The sequence below is a fragment of the Pyrus communis genome, chromosome 5 (assembly GCF_963583255.1).
Source record: "Pyrus communis chromosome 5, drPyrComm1.1, whole genome shotgun sequence".
Classification (NCBI taxonomy): Eukaryota; Viridiplantae; Streptophyta; class Magnoliopsida; order Rosales; family Rosaceae; genus Pyrus; species Pyrus communis.
In genome coordinates, this window is record NC_084807.1 from 18,275,527 (window position 1) to 18,289,918 (window position 14,392).

A 14,392-nucleotide genomic window follows, 5' to 3' on the forward strand; every position below is an offset into this window, starting at 1 on the left:
TTATCTTCAAACATATTTCCTTTTTTTTTTTTTATTCACTTCCTTCTCATTCTCCCATGATGTTGCCCCCTACACTTTTGTTTTGGTCTTTTAATTTTAATTTATTTCTTTTCGGTTCCTTAGCTTCTGTTATTAATACCAAATTCGAGACACTGAATGCTTCCTAGGAAAAAGGGTTGCCTTTGCACTTAGACATTTACTCAGTTTTGGTGTTTGTTCAAGGTATTGTTTGTGCATTGTTTAATTTGCAAGTTAAGAGAGGCTTCTGCCTTAAAGTTTAATTAAAAACTTAAGGCTTTTAAGGTTGCTTCGAGTAATTAAGGACTGAATTCCTTTTTGTTTTCAATTTTCCTTTGATGGGTTTTTCGAAAAAGGCATGTTACAGTTGAGAATTTGGTTTTATTCCTTTTTATGAGTGTTTAATTCAAAGTTCCACAGAAGTAAGGCTGCACAAATTTGGATTTTTTAGCCCTTTTCTTTTACATTCAATTGATTGTATGAATTTTAGGTGGGTGTTGGAGGTTTGCTGTGCAGCTGCCAAGTTTCACTTCTTGGGTTTTCTGGATTTGGGGTTTTGGTGCTTTAATGACACTTTAAGAGGCATTAGCATCTTGGGGTTGTAAAAGTTGAGATTTTGTAGATCTGAGGAGTAATGGTAGTTGCGTTTCTCTTTTAATGTAAAAGATTACTGCTTTTTCACAAGTTTAGGTGTTTGGTTAAGTTTAGATCTTTGATTGTGTCACTGGGACTTGTTGAGTTGGGAGACGTAGAATTCTGCTTGTTTTTTACAAAATGGGGCATTCAGCAGCAGAATGGGAACATAGGGCAGCCATTGAGATTACAAAAGATAGGAATGGGGTAGAACAGGTGGTGCTTCAGAACCAACAAGGGGCTTCAGCACGGGTGAGATTCGAGAATCTCTTCTTTTCGCCATTGATTAAGTTTCCGAAGGCTATGAATTTGGAGTTTGTCCTCAAATTGTTACTTCATATACCATGTTGATTTCTGTATTAGTAGGGTTCTTAATGATTTCTCTTGTGATAATATAGGTTAGCTTACATGGAGGACATGTCACTTCGTGGAGGAATAAGCACGGCGAAGAACTCCTGTTCACTAGTAGCAAGGTATAACTTTCCACTTCCTATTGTATATATTTTCCATCCATTTGTTTATTTTGTACAATTTTGTGGCTGTTATAGTTGAGAGCATTTGATTTCGTCTTTTATCGTGGCACGGATGCTGTTCTATGTTTTATAAACGTTGTTTGTCTAATTATTCAGACAAGTAATCACAAGATATGTATGGAACCAGCTTTCAAGGGTTATATCATTTTCCAGGTCAAACTGAAGTTTTCAATTCATATGACTTGGTTGAATGGTGAAGAACTAATATTCTCCGTACAATGGAGACTGGACGTAGAAGTAAAACTGGGTTGACTGAGTACTCTGCTTTAGGATAGTCTAATTTGTGCTAGTTCATAGTTTATAACGAGTTTGAATCAGATTTCCGGTTGGATCAGAACTTCAACTGCATTTTATGTTTTATGCAAAGTTATGTCCTCATACATAACACGGGAGACTTTGCAGCCGATATTTGGCATAATGCAGTCACCGTTACACGAGTAGTTTAATGCATATCTTACCTACTTGAGATATGGATAATAGATTCTTTTTCATCAATCATAGACAATCTCCAAGCCCCCAAAAGCGATGCGAGGAGGAATTGTCATTTGTTTCCCACAGGTATTATCAATTATTCCTGTATAAACTATCCTTTTAAAATGATATAAAAACTGAAAACTCTAACTAATGCTTTTACTTAATCCTTTTTGAAGTTTGGGAACTGTGGATTGCTAGAACAACATGGTTTTGCGAGGAATAAGGTGTGGGCAATTGATGATAATCCTGAAATGCGTCAACCACACGATTCCAATGGAAAATCCTTCATTGATCTACTACTTAAACCATCTGAAAATGACCTGAGGTGTTGGCCACATAGGTATGAGCTTGGATGCAGTATTCTTAGATAAAACTACAATAAGTTCTCTCATTAGGTAAAGGGGACAAACACCTCGTTTCCTGTCGATTGAAGTTTGTATGGTCTATTTTTTCACAAAATGCAAATCCTAGATAATTTTTTTCTCGTTTCTTTGTTTCCTATGCAGTTTTGAGTTTCGACTTAGGGTGTCTCTTGCAACAAATGGAGATCTGAACCTGACATCACGAGTTAGAAATGTGAACGGCAAGCCATTTAGTTTCTCCTTTGCCTACCACACTTATTTTTCGGTTTCTGACATAAGGTATGTAGCTATTATTGTTGAATTCACAATCATCTGCCTTCTGGCTGTTGCATATTTGCTTCCATTATTGGCGTGCGATATGATTTTTTAATGTGAAAATGACTTCTGTCCATAGTGAGGTGAGGATAGAGGGGCTGGAGACACTTGACTACTTAGACAACCTTCGCGAAAGAAAATGCTTTACAGAACAAGGAGACGCCATAACATTTGAGTCTGAGGCATGTTTCTTATGCATATGAAATTGCTTTTACATATAATGCAGGAAGTTGAAGTCCGTGAATATGGTGAAGTCTTTGCACAAAGTCTGTGAAAAGTTTATCCCATACGTTCACTTCGTCCATTGTCTCACTCATTTTGTTTCTAAAATTTTGAGTCAAATTTGAAGGTAATTCGGAAACAATTGGAGTTGGCATTTGGCAACAAGTCATTAATTGATTTCTGCATATGGTGATATTAATTGTAAGCGGTATGGAAGAATAAGTAGTATTCAACCTCCCAGAACAGTATTATATTCATAATGTTTCTTCCAAACTCATTCAGTCTCGACTTTCTAATTTTTTGGAAATAATTATTAGCTAATTTTTGCTTTTCTTGCTAGCAGTGTTGATGCAGTACGAGTTTTTGGCTTATAGAAACAAAAACTTTCCCCTTGCAGGTCAGTCGACTTTATCTAAGTTCGCCCAATGTAGTTGCAGTCCTTGATCATGAGAAAAAGCGAACATATGTAATCAGAAAGGAAGGACTACCAGATGTTGGTAAGCAGGCACATATTTGATATTTTCACTCTTTTATACTTACGGAAAGTGAAATTCTTAGTGTTGTTATGTCAACCAGTACGATTGAAAAAAAATGGACTGTTGAAAAACTAAGCATATCACATTCACATGTTGAACATAAAGATGACTTCATGCGTGATCTTTCCGTTGCCCTCCAAGACATATGTTGTTGATACTGAATTTGGCTTTCTGTTTGCATTTTCATTTCCCCTCGCACAGTTGTTTGGAACCCGTGGGAGAAAAAGTCGAAATCTATGGTTGATTTTGGTGACGTGGAGTACAAACAAATGCTTTGTGTGGATGGGGCAGCAATAGAGAAACCAACCACCTTGAAGCCAGGCGAGGAGTGGACAGGGCGACTGCAGCTCTCAGTTGTGCCTTCGAGCTTCTGTAGCGAGCACCTTGATCTTTAGAAGGGAGGTTTTGGAAGACCAGTACAGATTATATATAGGGTAAGGTGCTTTGAGTTTACGTAGTGCTAGGCCGCTAGCGGATACTGCAGAAGGGGTCAGTCCTGTTGTAGTTTGTTAAACTTGGATTCTTCGAACTAGGATCACAAAATGAAACACCGAGACCCGGCTTTCTATTAATTTTTTGTGAAAGAGTAGGAGGTGGTTTTCATTGTGCTATTAGCCCAAAGAATAACGTGTTATGTTATGCTACAGATGATGAAGATGATGATCTCAGTGCAAAATTTGACAAATGATCATCAAAAAATGTTGAAAGGGAAAGTATAGCTTGGACAATTTCAATCAAGAAGATGTGAAATTAGACCAAATTAAAAAAAAAAAAAAAAAAAAAAAAAAAATTGTGAACTTGAAACGGAAGCCACTCAATATCAGAGCCAGGTTTCGATCCTGGGACCTGTGGGTTATGGGCCCATCACGCTTCCGCTGCGCCACTCTGATGGTTGAAATATGCGAACCTAAATAAAATATTTACATGAAATCGGGAAGATCTTTGAGAGGAATGCTAGTATTGTTTGGGATTTAGTCACGTGTTAATCAGGTAACAAATGAAACACTCACAAATCTATTTTTTAAAGTTCTTTCCATCTCATGTTGGTCCCTAAACTTTTGATTGCGTAATTAACAAATGTGGAAAGAAACTTTTGTTACAAAAGTTGAGAGAATGGCACACGGTAATTTTTTAAAAGCATTTAATTGTTCCACATACTTTTGATCAAAACGTCATCTGCCTACTACTACGTAAATTCTTGTGCCTATATTTTTAGCTAGCCTACTACCCATTAAAAAATTTATGATTCCGTTCTTGCTCGATTCTAATAGCACCCACCACTATTGTCCTCATGTTACAAATTCTTAAGTGCTCATGGATCAACTTGGGACAAAAAATTGAAGAACAAAGTGAAACCACTACTAAAGCAAAAATGCTAGTTTTATTGCACATTTGTACCATTTTCTTAATATATATGAGACCTATATGTGTTGATGGACTATGCTTGTATTAGAAAGATGGTACAAATATGTGGTAAGCATAGTATTACTCCCGTTAAAGTTGAGGATCAGATTTGAAATAAATTATTTACAAATAAAACAATAAAAATAGGATAGAATAAAGAAAAGCTTGTCCAAAAATCCTAACCGCCAATATCAGCATCCAAACCTTACTGCTTGCCCCTCCCTCCCTCTCTTTTTTTATCTCCTTGTCATAAATTGTTGATCCGATTTCCTGAGATTCAATCCTTCCCCTTCCCTTCTCCCTCCATTCTTCACCTTCATCCTCCAAATTTCACTACCCATTTCGTCTTTTCCCAGAAATTCAAATCCGCTATTCAAAAACTCATCACACTTCCAAAATCCCAAAAATTCAAATTCCTTTGTTTTCAAAATGTGCTGCCACCTTCTTCCTGCTCCGTACGATTAATTTCAGTACCCACAAATCAATCCAATTCCTTGAATTCAATCCACATTTTTTTTTAAATTCGTTCAGCTCTCAATTAAATTGCATTTGGGTCTCTGTTTTCTTCTGCAAAATTTCCCAATATAATGGCGCAACAACTGCCAATAAGACCGGTGGTGCACAAACCGCCGGGATACCGAGACCCATATCAACCGGGCCGACCCGTACCCGGACCACCACCCCGGAAACCCAATCTCCCCCCTTCCTTCCGCCCAAAACGCAGCCGGGGGAGGAGATGTTGCTGCATATGCTGCTGCGTCTTCTGCACCTTCCTCCTCATCGTCATCATCGTCGTCGCCCTCGCCGGCGGTATCTTCTACCTCTACTTCGACCCCCGCCTCCCGGCCTTCTACCTCCTCTCCTTCCAGATCCCCAAATTCGACCCCGTCTCCAAGACCGACGGGACCCACCTGGACGTCCAGGCTGTTACCAGCGTAGAGGTGAGGAACCCCAACCCGAAACTCGACATCTTCTACGGCGAGGGGATCGAGATGCACGCGATCCTTGGGGACGAGAACGATGTCGGGATGGGGCTGGGGTCGAAGCAGCTTAGAAGGTTCACGCAGAGGCACCGGAACACGACGAATTTCAACATGGATATGAGGGTGAGGAATAAAGTGGTGGATCAGACGGTGGGGCGGAGGCTGGCGGCGCAGCTGAAGAGTAAGGAGATAAAAGTGGCGGTGGAGGGAAAGACGAGGGTTGGGTACGTGATCAAAGGTTGGAGGATTGGAACGGTGAAGATCAATGTACAATGCGGCGGCGTGAAGTTGAAGGTGGTTGATGCAGGGGAGATGCCCAAGTGCACCATCAATGCATTCAAATGGTACGGAATTTTAATTATTTATTTTGAATTTTGCATGTGTGTTCGTGTTTTAGATTCTTTTTTTTTTTTTAATATGGCATATACACCAGTCACATCATGTGGAATAGAAATATGTTCATGTTACTAAGTTCCAATTGTAAATATGTTCTTTGTCATGTTATTGAGTTCCGATTGTCTTTGAATTTTAATGACAAGAGATCAAAGCGATATTATACATTACTTTACATTAAATGAAGAAGCATGATTGGAATTCGAAATGTAGTGAATTGAAGAAAAAATTCTTAATCACCGTGAAAATTCACCGCTTAGAGATGTTTGGGCAGTTCAAATAGCATTCTCAAAAAGTAAAGGTCCATAATTGTTAGCAATCACATTGAAATATATACTTGGCATTTTCGGAGGGGATGTAAAAAATTCTATGTGGAATATTTTGACAAAAATAAGTGGTTTTCTGGCTCTTAAGGAGATGTTAAGATCTTACATGAATTGACATTCTTCACTTTGATGTCAAATTGAAAGGCAACGTAAAATTATTTTCTTTTTGTTTTATTTTAATTATGGTCCCACTTATTTCTTTATTTTCTTTACATATTAATTATCTTATTATTAAAGTCTAACCTACTTAATTTTATAAATAATCAAAAATATTTTAATTTGACATCTCGATTACACAATGTTATTATGCCTACCATTTACATGCTCAATAAATATAATCAATTTCAAAAGAAGAGTGCATGATGATTTTTTTGTTGCGGCCCCAAGTGGCCTTTGATAATTGATACTCTTGTATGGAATATTAAGCGTAGTAATGATGTCGATCTGTGTGCGTGCACTTTTGCAGGATCAACATTCGTTGATGTCATGATCCTCACATAACATGTTCAACTGATGACAACACAAGGGAGAGTTTGACTCGGTCAGCTCATCGATCACATACCTGGATCCTGCAACTTTCAAGCAGACATCTTATACAAAAATCATATATTCTTTGGTGTTTCAAAAATAGGAAAAAGAATAGGAGGGGGCAATATCTATATGTTCATCTAAATTCCAAAACACAGGCTAACATGATTTCGATCCTTCTGATGCAATTGGAGTTTGATCAACTTAGAAGGAGCAAGGGTTGAAATTTTAATTTATTTATTTATTTAATTTCGATGACTGGTTTGGAGACTTGATTAAATTAATTATTTTTCAGTTTCATATATATATATATATGAAATATTTTTACCTAAAAATATTCATTTAGTGTTAAAAATGTTACAATTAGTATATTTATATTTATGACTAAATTTTTTATCATATATTTTTATTTTTAGTTTGTACCCATTTTTAATTTGCAAACTTTTTTTTTATTTTTTATTTGTACCGATTTTAATTTGTACCCATATGTTGATGTATTTATTTATTTTTTTCTTATAATAAAGCTTGTTTGGCTCCTGGCATTTTGCCATATGTATTTATTTGTAAACTAAAAAGAATGTAATCATATAATTAAGGTGTGACATCTTTTTATTAGTTCGGTAAAAGTTGGAGACAACTTATGGACGACTACAAAAGAGTGGCTGCCTCATAAAGGAAAGGAAGCAAAGGCCAGAAAGACAGTTTGTGTCGTGGGGAATTGACTTCATTTCCGCAGACTGGGATTCATAAATTTTGATCACCTAAAGTAGTGAGCGTGACCCATCCAACCTAAGAAAGTTTGTACTTGGGGATTCGGAGCTTCGGGTCTTATGTACCGAAGTAGCCGTGCTGAAAGCCTTGCCTTAACGTGGTAATGGTTCTCTAATGCGGAACAAAATCCTCTCCGAATCCTTTATATGCAGACCCTGAGGATCAATGGATCCTAATTTTTCACCACAAATTGAACGGTTAAAATTCTGCACATCTCTCATTTTCTTCCTCCTCTCTTTTTCTCCACCTTCACAGACCTCTGCACCTCCTAACAACCCACACTGCCTACTCCAATCCCTTTTCTTCTCCTCTCAATCCCTCTCCCACGACACCCACATGCGACAAGATGGCGCCACATGAGTGAGGAGTGAGGACGACGATCTTGCTTTGGAGTTGGAGAAGAAGAAGGGAGAGAAAGGGGGAGAGAGTAATGTAGGTGTTAAACAATTTTGGGAACGGATTGGTGAGAGAACGAGAGAAGAGAGAGAAGGCAGTGAACAAGAGGTTGGGCGGGACCATAACCAAGGGTGGAGCCATGAAGGGACTAGAATGGTTTACCTTGACATCTTTTTCACACATAAACAATGAGAGTTATCCCTTTAATTGCTAAAGATTTTTCAAGGTATTAGAGCCCTAACAAAAATCTTTTCCGTATTCCTGGCCTTGTTTGGCAGATCGGATAGGATTAGTTATACGGACTCGGGTGTTTGGCGTTCACTCGTACTAAATAAGCGCCGTATTAATTTAACCGGTCGGATAGGATAACACGGTATACACCCACTTAATAAAACCAACAAAAACGCCCGGATTATTTAGTTGGGGAAGAAGAATATGGGAGAGAAAGGGAGGGAGTTTGGGGGGTGTGGCGGAGAGAGCTGGGGAACAATTATTTGGGATTCTTTTGCAGTCGGGGAAGAAGAAGGGAGAGAGAGGGAGGGTGTTTGGGGGGTGCGGAGAGATCTGGGAACAAAAAAATGATTTCACTTTTTAAATTTTTTATTTTTTTTTAAGTTTAATTCCTCCTATCTAGTATAATACCAAACACAGTATAAATAATACGATCACTAGTCCGATATTGCACCAAACACCCGACTAATTTAGTCAGTATTATCTGGTGGTTATTTATCCTATCCGACAGAAATAGTCAGTACAGTCCGAGCTGCCAAACGAGGCCTTAATGGGTTCGATTTGAGGTTGGTGGCTACTAATGCAATTAACCAGCGTCACAGTCAATTTTGAGAGACTAAGGTGATCAAAAGAGGGAGAGAGAGGAAGTAGGCAAGATAGCTGGTTTTCATTTTTATTTTTTATTTAATTCCTTGAAGTCTTTTAATACTGTTACTTTTGTTTTGGTTATTTATTTATTTATTTATCTATTCCCCTCCTCATTCCTTTCTTCTTCCACTAAAGGGATTGTTATTTTGAATTTGAGTCATGATAATACGGGGTTGAGCTGAGGAAGAGAATGACAAGAACGACATCATACTAAACCCAAATGATGGTGGTTTGTAGTTAGGACACGGCATATCCTTATTTTTTTTTTAAATCAGAAGAGCGTTTTAGGTGAAATTTTTGGCCCCTCCTGAGCCAAAATTCTAGCTCTACCACTGACCATAACATTCGATCTTTCTACCATACTATCGTATCTCATAGAATAAGACTGATTCTAGTCCGCAGATTTCATTTAAGACGCAAAGTAAATTGCTTTAACCAAAATAGGTACGTCCAAGTATGTTCCATAATCGTTGACGAATGTGAGTTTGCCATCATTTCTCCACTATTTAAATGCATTACTCTCTACTTTCTGTTTTTGGCCTACAAAAATGCTCAAGGTCTCTGCTTGACCCGATACCATACCAAGAATCAAAGCATGGTCAAGTGGTCAAGTACTATTCCGGCTTTTGAAGGTTCAGCTGTACCCAGAGCAACTCATTAAAAGTTGATATCGTCTCTGAATCTTATTGTACGAAACCAAAGACTAAGAAATCAGAATCTTTCAAAGACTAAGAAATCAGAATCTTTCAAATTAAATTATCTCGCTCTCTTAAACGGTCTAGATATCTGATCTTTGGACTCCAAATAGTGAAATTTGAAAAGGATTTCTAATTAAATGCGTCGCTCTCTACTTTCCGTTTTTAATCCCTCAATAGGATTTTAAAAAACCATCCAAAACGCAATCTCGGCCGTCCAAAATACGCAATCAAAACAAAGTCATCAAAATCAACGGCTTAAAATTAATCTCAGTCTAATAGAATCAGATTCACATAAAAGCAAGAATCTCTTTTGAATCTCTCTCCTCTCTCTCAGGCCCATTAGTAACAAAAAGTCATTATTATTATAATTATTCCGTCCTTTTTTCATCATATCATCATTATTATTATTGTACACTTCGTCAAGCACACTCTTCTCTTTCTTTCTCCTCTTTGTCAAAGCAACGCCCCTTCCTTAGATCCGTTACGATCTACGAGGTCCATCCATGGCTTCCAAACGGATCTTGAAGGAGCTTAAAGATCTCCAGAAAGACCCCCCGACCTCTTGCAGCGCAGGTACAATACCCCCCTTCTTCGACCCCTGTTCTTATTTACCTTTTTTTGTTTAGTTTTGCCATTTTCTTTCATTTTTCATCGTCCTCAGCCTGTTTCGAAGCTCGATCTACGAATTTTAATCCTTTTGGGTGTATGGGTTTTTTGTAAAATGGTAGATTCTGACATGGGTTGTTCTTATTTTGTTGCGTGCTTGTTCGATTGTTTGCTTGTTTGGTTTTGTGTTTGATGTAGCTCAAGTTAATTTTTGTAGAAAGAATTTTAGGTTTTGTGGAAATTATGTGATAGATTGCTAATTCGTGGACTAGCTACAGTGTTTTTGTTATTGAGGCATTGAAATATTGGATCTTTGAGGCATTTTTTTTAATTTGTTTTGATTCAAATGCAATTTTCTGCTAACGTTTTGTGAAGGAAATATTGGATCTCTTTTTTCATCACGGGGTTGGGAGACATTTTGGATTTATAAATTTTGTTGATAGAACGATGTTGAATTCTTGTGAATGTTCAGTGTTGTGTTGTGCTTACAGAAATTTGAGTTGAGCTCTATGGAGGGAATTTGCATCCGGTAGCAAATTTGTCATGGTTTATGATCATTGATTTTATACCGAGTTGTTGCCTAATCGAAACAGAATCAAAGATAAACACGTTTAAAAAAAAAAGTTTATTTTCTTCTAAAATTTACTAAACTGTGGAAGTAATAAGTAAATTTTGTCCTCAAAATTTGTACTTCCATCATTTTGATTTCTAGTTGCTCAAGAAGGCATGCATTGAACTTTGTGGTGATAAATTTATGTGTAGAATGTATTTTAAAAATGGTTACTTGTGTTTGATGTCAGGGCCTGTTGCTGAGGACATGTTCCATTGGCAAGCAACGATAATGGGTCCCCCAGATAGTCCTTATGCAGGGGGTGTCTTTCTAGTTACCATCCATTTCCCTCCCGATTATCCATTCAAACCACCTAAGGTATGACATCAATTTAATTTTCATTGTAGAAGTTGTTAGTTTACTTAATAGAAATTGTATTATGGTTAACTGCTGTTCTCTACCCCACCCGCTTTTTTGCAGTCCGTTTGGTTTTGGTTTGGGGTAGTATTCAGGCAATAGGCCTTGTCGGGAGATCCAATAGATGGTGCGGTTTTATAGTCACAATACTAGAGATACTTTTCTGAAAATTTCTGATCTTTTCAAGATAATATTGGTGTTTTGTTATTATTTTCTTATTCATTAGTCTGTCCAATGTATAGAAAATGTAACCAACTTTATTAAATTACTGATATTAAGAACAATAAGAGGCTGAGTAAGTTTGGAAACCGTAGCTGGTGTATAGGTGAGTTTTTAAATGGATGACAACAAATGTACAGACATAGGCATGGTTACCTTTGAGAACAACCACTAGATCAAGTGGCGGTTTTCTACTGTAGTTTTTTGGGAGTTCTTTACTGTGCCTTAAACGGTTGGGTGTGATTTAGTCATCCAACAATTTTTAATGTTTGTCTGTTTGATTCTGGCATGATACAAACCGGAGAGAAGTTGATGCTCTTTGATAGGGAGGAAAATTGTTGTTTGCTTTGGTCGTTGGTCATGATCAATTCTTTGTCCTGTTTAACTCTTATGCTCTTTGATTTTCTTCCACTTATATGATATGCGTTATTAAACTACTTAATAGTATGATTATGTGTTTAAACATTCTGGATGCTGTAAGTATATAGGGCCAGGCCTTAGGCGCTCAAGTCAAACATATTAGCTTGGGTCTTGGACTGAGTCAGGAGCCTTAGTCCTAGGTCTGAGCCATCAACCATTGTATCAGCAGGTTCAGTTCAGTGTATGATTTGGGGCTCAGCTGGTCATGGCCTGCGAATATATGTTTGAACCTTGCTGGCACATTGGTTCTTGGATGAATTGACCCATTTTGACGAATTATCAATAGTACATTGTGTTGAATTGTCTCCAATGCTTTTCCTCAAAAGTTCTATAAACGTCTAGATGAATTTTAATTTGTTAATATTCTTTCACCAAATTGTTTTTGCAGGTTGCCTTTAGGACTAAGGTCTTTCATCCAAATATCAACAGCAATGGAAGTATCTGCCTTGACATTTTGAAAGAGCAGTGGAGCCCGGCTCTCACCATATCTAAGGTTCTGCTCTCTTAGTGACCACGTTGTGATTTAATAACTGAATCTGTTTTCAATTTCCCTATTCAATATAAACTAGAGATGGGATGGTGATTACAATGAATGGGTGCACTGTGGATGGCCGTCATTTGTTAATAAATGATTGCTTTGCACCCTTTTCACTCTTTCATATCTGCCGGTTTTTAAGTGGTTGGGAAAGGTTCTTGTTTCCTGTTTCAGGTGTTGCTATCCATCTGTTCCCTGTTGACGGACCCAAACCCAGATGATCCCTTGGTGCCGGAAATTGCTCATATGTACAAGACAGACAGGTCAAAGTACGAGACAACCGCAAGGAGCTGGACCCAGAAGTATGCTATGGGCTAGTGTGCTTCGTCGCGAGGGCATGTAGGAGACTGGTTTGTATTCCTTCTTGTTATGTATAAAAGAAGTGTGGTTCGTACTTTTGTGATAGACACTGAAGAATAGATCTACATGTACACCCCTCATAAGTCATGTTAATGTTTTAGGTGGTTTAATGGATATTTATCCTAGCAACTATATGTGAAAACCAAAGTTTTTCGTGACATTGCTCGTGATGATTTGATGAATGATGGTATGTTTACCCTAATGCCTGCACTACTGTACTAGTTTCGGGGCAGTTGTATATGGCATCACCGTGCGGCCAGCATAACGTGGTAATTGTGAAACAAGGCCGTATACAATTTGCCCCATCTTGGAAATTATTGAGGGTTTAGGATTATTCTGAGATCACAATCATCAGTGTTATAGTGTTTGACTAGCTGCAGTGTTTTTTTGTTGTAACGTGGATATTAAAAATAAAAATTTAAACATAAAAAACTAATTAAAAATAATTGAAAAAAAAAGGGTGTCGTCTTCCTCAATCCCCCCTCCTTCCCCTTCTCTCCTCTGCACCCACCTAACCCTCATCTCCTCTTTGATTCCCCACACCGGTTCACAGGTAACGGACACTATCGTCGCCGATACAGTGTCGGAATCGTTCAATGAGGGTAATAGCTCATCGAGGAGGAGAGGATTCAGGAGGCCTAGTATGGACGGCGACGAGCTCATAAACCTCTTGCACCATTTAGATACGGTCAAGGTCGAGCTCAATGGGCTCGAGAATGAAGTCGGAGATGCGAATGCGGCTCCATCCGCAGCTTTTCTCCAGATTTGCGGTCGATTTTATCGAGATTTGTCGTCAAATCTGGTTGATGGGGCACGCTCCTTCGAGCTCACGGGGTCGTCAAAGAGGATGAGGGTTGAGTGGGTGGAGTCAAAAAGGGAGGGGGAATGATGGGTGTGCAGATGTTGGGTAGGTGCAGAGGAGAGCAGGGATGGGGTTTGAGGAAGAAGACACCCTTTTTATTTTTAATTTTTTTAATTTTTAATTTTTTTAATGTTTAATTTTTAATTTTTTTTAATATCCATGTTTGACCTATAGCCCAGTCATTGTCCACGTGAGCACCACATCACCAATTAACGACTGATGTAACAACCTTGCCGGATGTGTGAAAGTGTCCCAAAATTATGACTTTAGGTACCACTCTGGGATGAAAATTTTTTTTATGTATTAAATGTTGAAAACTAAAAAACTTTAAGATAGTAAACTGAGATTAATCCTTAGATTTATATAGATTTTTGCGAAGGCTTTTTTTTTTTTTTTTTTTTTTTTCATGTGATACTTTTGTAGATTTCATAAATTTTTATTAACTAATCAAGAGACCTTTCTTGATAAGGACTTTGTTGTGATAACCTTATTTGTGGGCTGAAAGCCCATTGGCCTGGACGATGTCCATTGGGCTGAGCCCACGGTACTGTTCACTTTAACGAAAAACCACATTTTTACACTAAAAAGTTAATCTTGGTACTATTCACTTTACCCTTTATTTTGTCTTCATCATTAAAACTCAAAGCTTTCAAGCCATTTTCATTAGTTTTCCTTTCTTTAAACCACAAGGACTGAAATAGCCAAATTAAAAACATTACCATTGGTCCCTCAACTCATCAAAACGTGTAGCTATGGTCTCTCAACTAAAAATTCATTACCATTGGTCCCTCAACTTTAATCCAATTGGAGAAATGGTCTCTTAACTTTAACCCAATTGGAGCAATGGTTCCTCAGCTTTAATCCAATTGGAGTAATTGTCTCTCAACTTTAACCCAATTGTAGCAATGGTCATTCCAACATAACTCATTTTAACAAAATTCTGACGAAGTTG

The 14,392-nt window shown here is 37.8% G+C and overlaps 3 protein-coding genes across 3 annotated transcripts; all 3 read left to right on the forward strand.

Annotated features, from left to right (window-relative positions):
* Positions 1-3,734, forward strand: LOC137735322 (putative glucose-6-phosphate 1-epimerase). Its single transcript, XM_068474739.1, has 8 exons — positions 1-903; positions 1,050-1,124; positions 1,686-1,742; positions 1,835-1,998; positions 2,165-2,299; positions 2,415-2,517; positions 2,955-3,054; positions 3,295-3,734. Exons 1-8 carry the CDS (start codon positions 793-795, stop codon positions 3,486-3,488), a joined length of 939 nt encoding a protein of 312 aa, XP_068330840.1. The 5' UTR covers positions 1-792; the 3' UTR covers positions 3,489-3,734.
* Positions 3,735-5,084: 1,350 nt separating this feature from the next.
* On the forward strand, positions 5,085-6,681 carry LOC137734339 (NDR1/HIN1-like protein 6). Its single transcript, XM_068473622.1, has 2 exons — positions 5,085-5,824; positions 6,666-6,681. The coding sequence occupies exons 1-2, from the start codon at positions 5,085-5,087 to the stop codon at positions 6,679-6,681; spliced, it is 756 nt and encodes a 251-aa protein (XP_068329723.1).
* Positions 6,682-9,858: 3,177 nt separating this feature from the next.
* On the forward strand, positions 9,859-12,738 carry LOC137733657 (ubiquitin-conjugating enzyme E2-17 kDa). Its single transcript, XM_068472803.1, has 4 exons — positions 9,859-10,044; positions 10,878-11,005; positions 12,072-12,176; positions 12,393-12,738. Exons 1-4 carry the CDS (start codon positions 9,975-9,977, stop codon positions 12,534-12,536), a joined length of 447 nt encoding a protein of 148 aa, XP_068328904.1. The 5' UTR covers positions 9,859-9,974; the 3' UTR covers positions 12,537-12,738.
* The last annotated feature ends 1,654 nt before the right edge of the window (positions 12,739-14,392 follow it).

Bases quoted from the DNA above. Each gene is read 5' to 3' on its own strand.
- LOC137733657 (XM_068472803.1), top strand. From the start codon at position 9,975: ATGGCTTCCAAACGGATCTTGAAGGAGCTTAAAGATCTCCAGAAAGAC. The intron at 10,045-10,877 runs GTACAATACCCC...GTTTGATGTCAG, and splicing joins CCCGACCTCTTGCAGCGCAG to GGCCTGTTGCTGAGGACATG. The intron at 12,177-12,392 runs GTTCTGCTCTCT...TTCCTGTTTCAG, and splicing joins CGGCTCTCACCATATCTAAG to GTGTTGCTATCCATCTGTTC.
- LOC137734339 (XM_068473622.1), top strand. From the start codon at position 5,085: ATGGCGCAACAACTGCCAATAAGACCGGTGGTGCACAAACCGCCGGGA.
- LOC137735322 (XM_068474739.1), top strand. From the start codon at position 793: ATGGGGCATTCAGCAGCAGAATGGGAACATAGGGCAGCCATTGAGATT. The intron at 904-1,049 runs GTGAGATTCGAG...GTGATAATATAG, and splicing joins AACAAGGGGCTTCAGCACGG to GTTAGCTTACATGGAGGACA. The intron at 2,300-2,414 runs GTATGTAGCTAT...TTCTGTCCATAG, and splicing joins TTTTCGGTTTCTGACATAAG to TGAGGTGAGGATAGAGGGGC.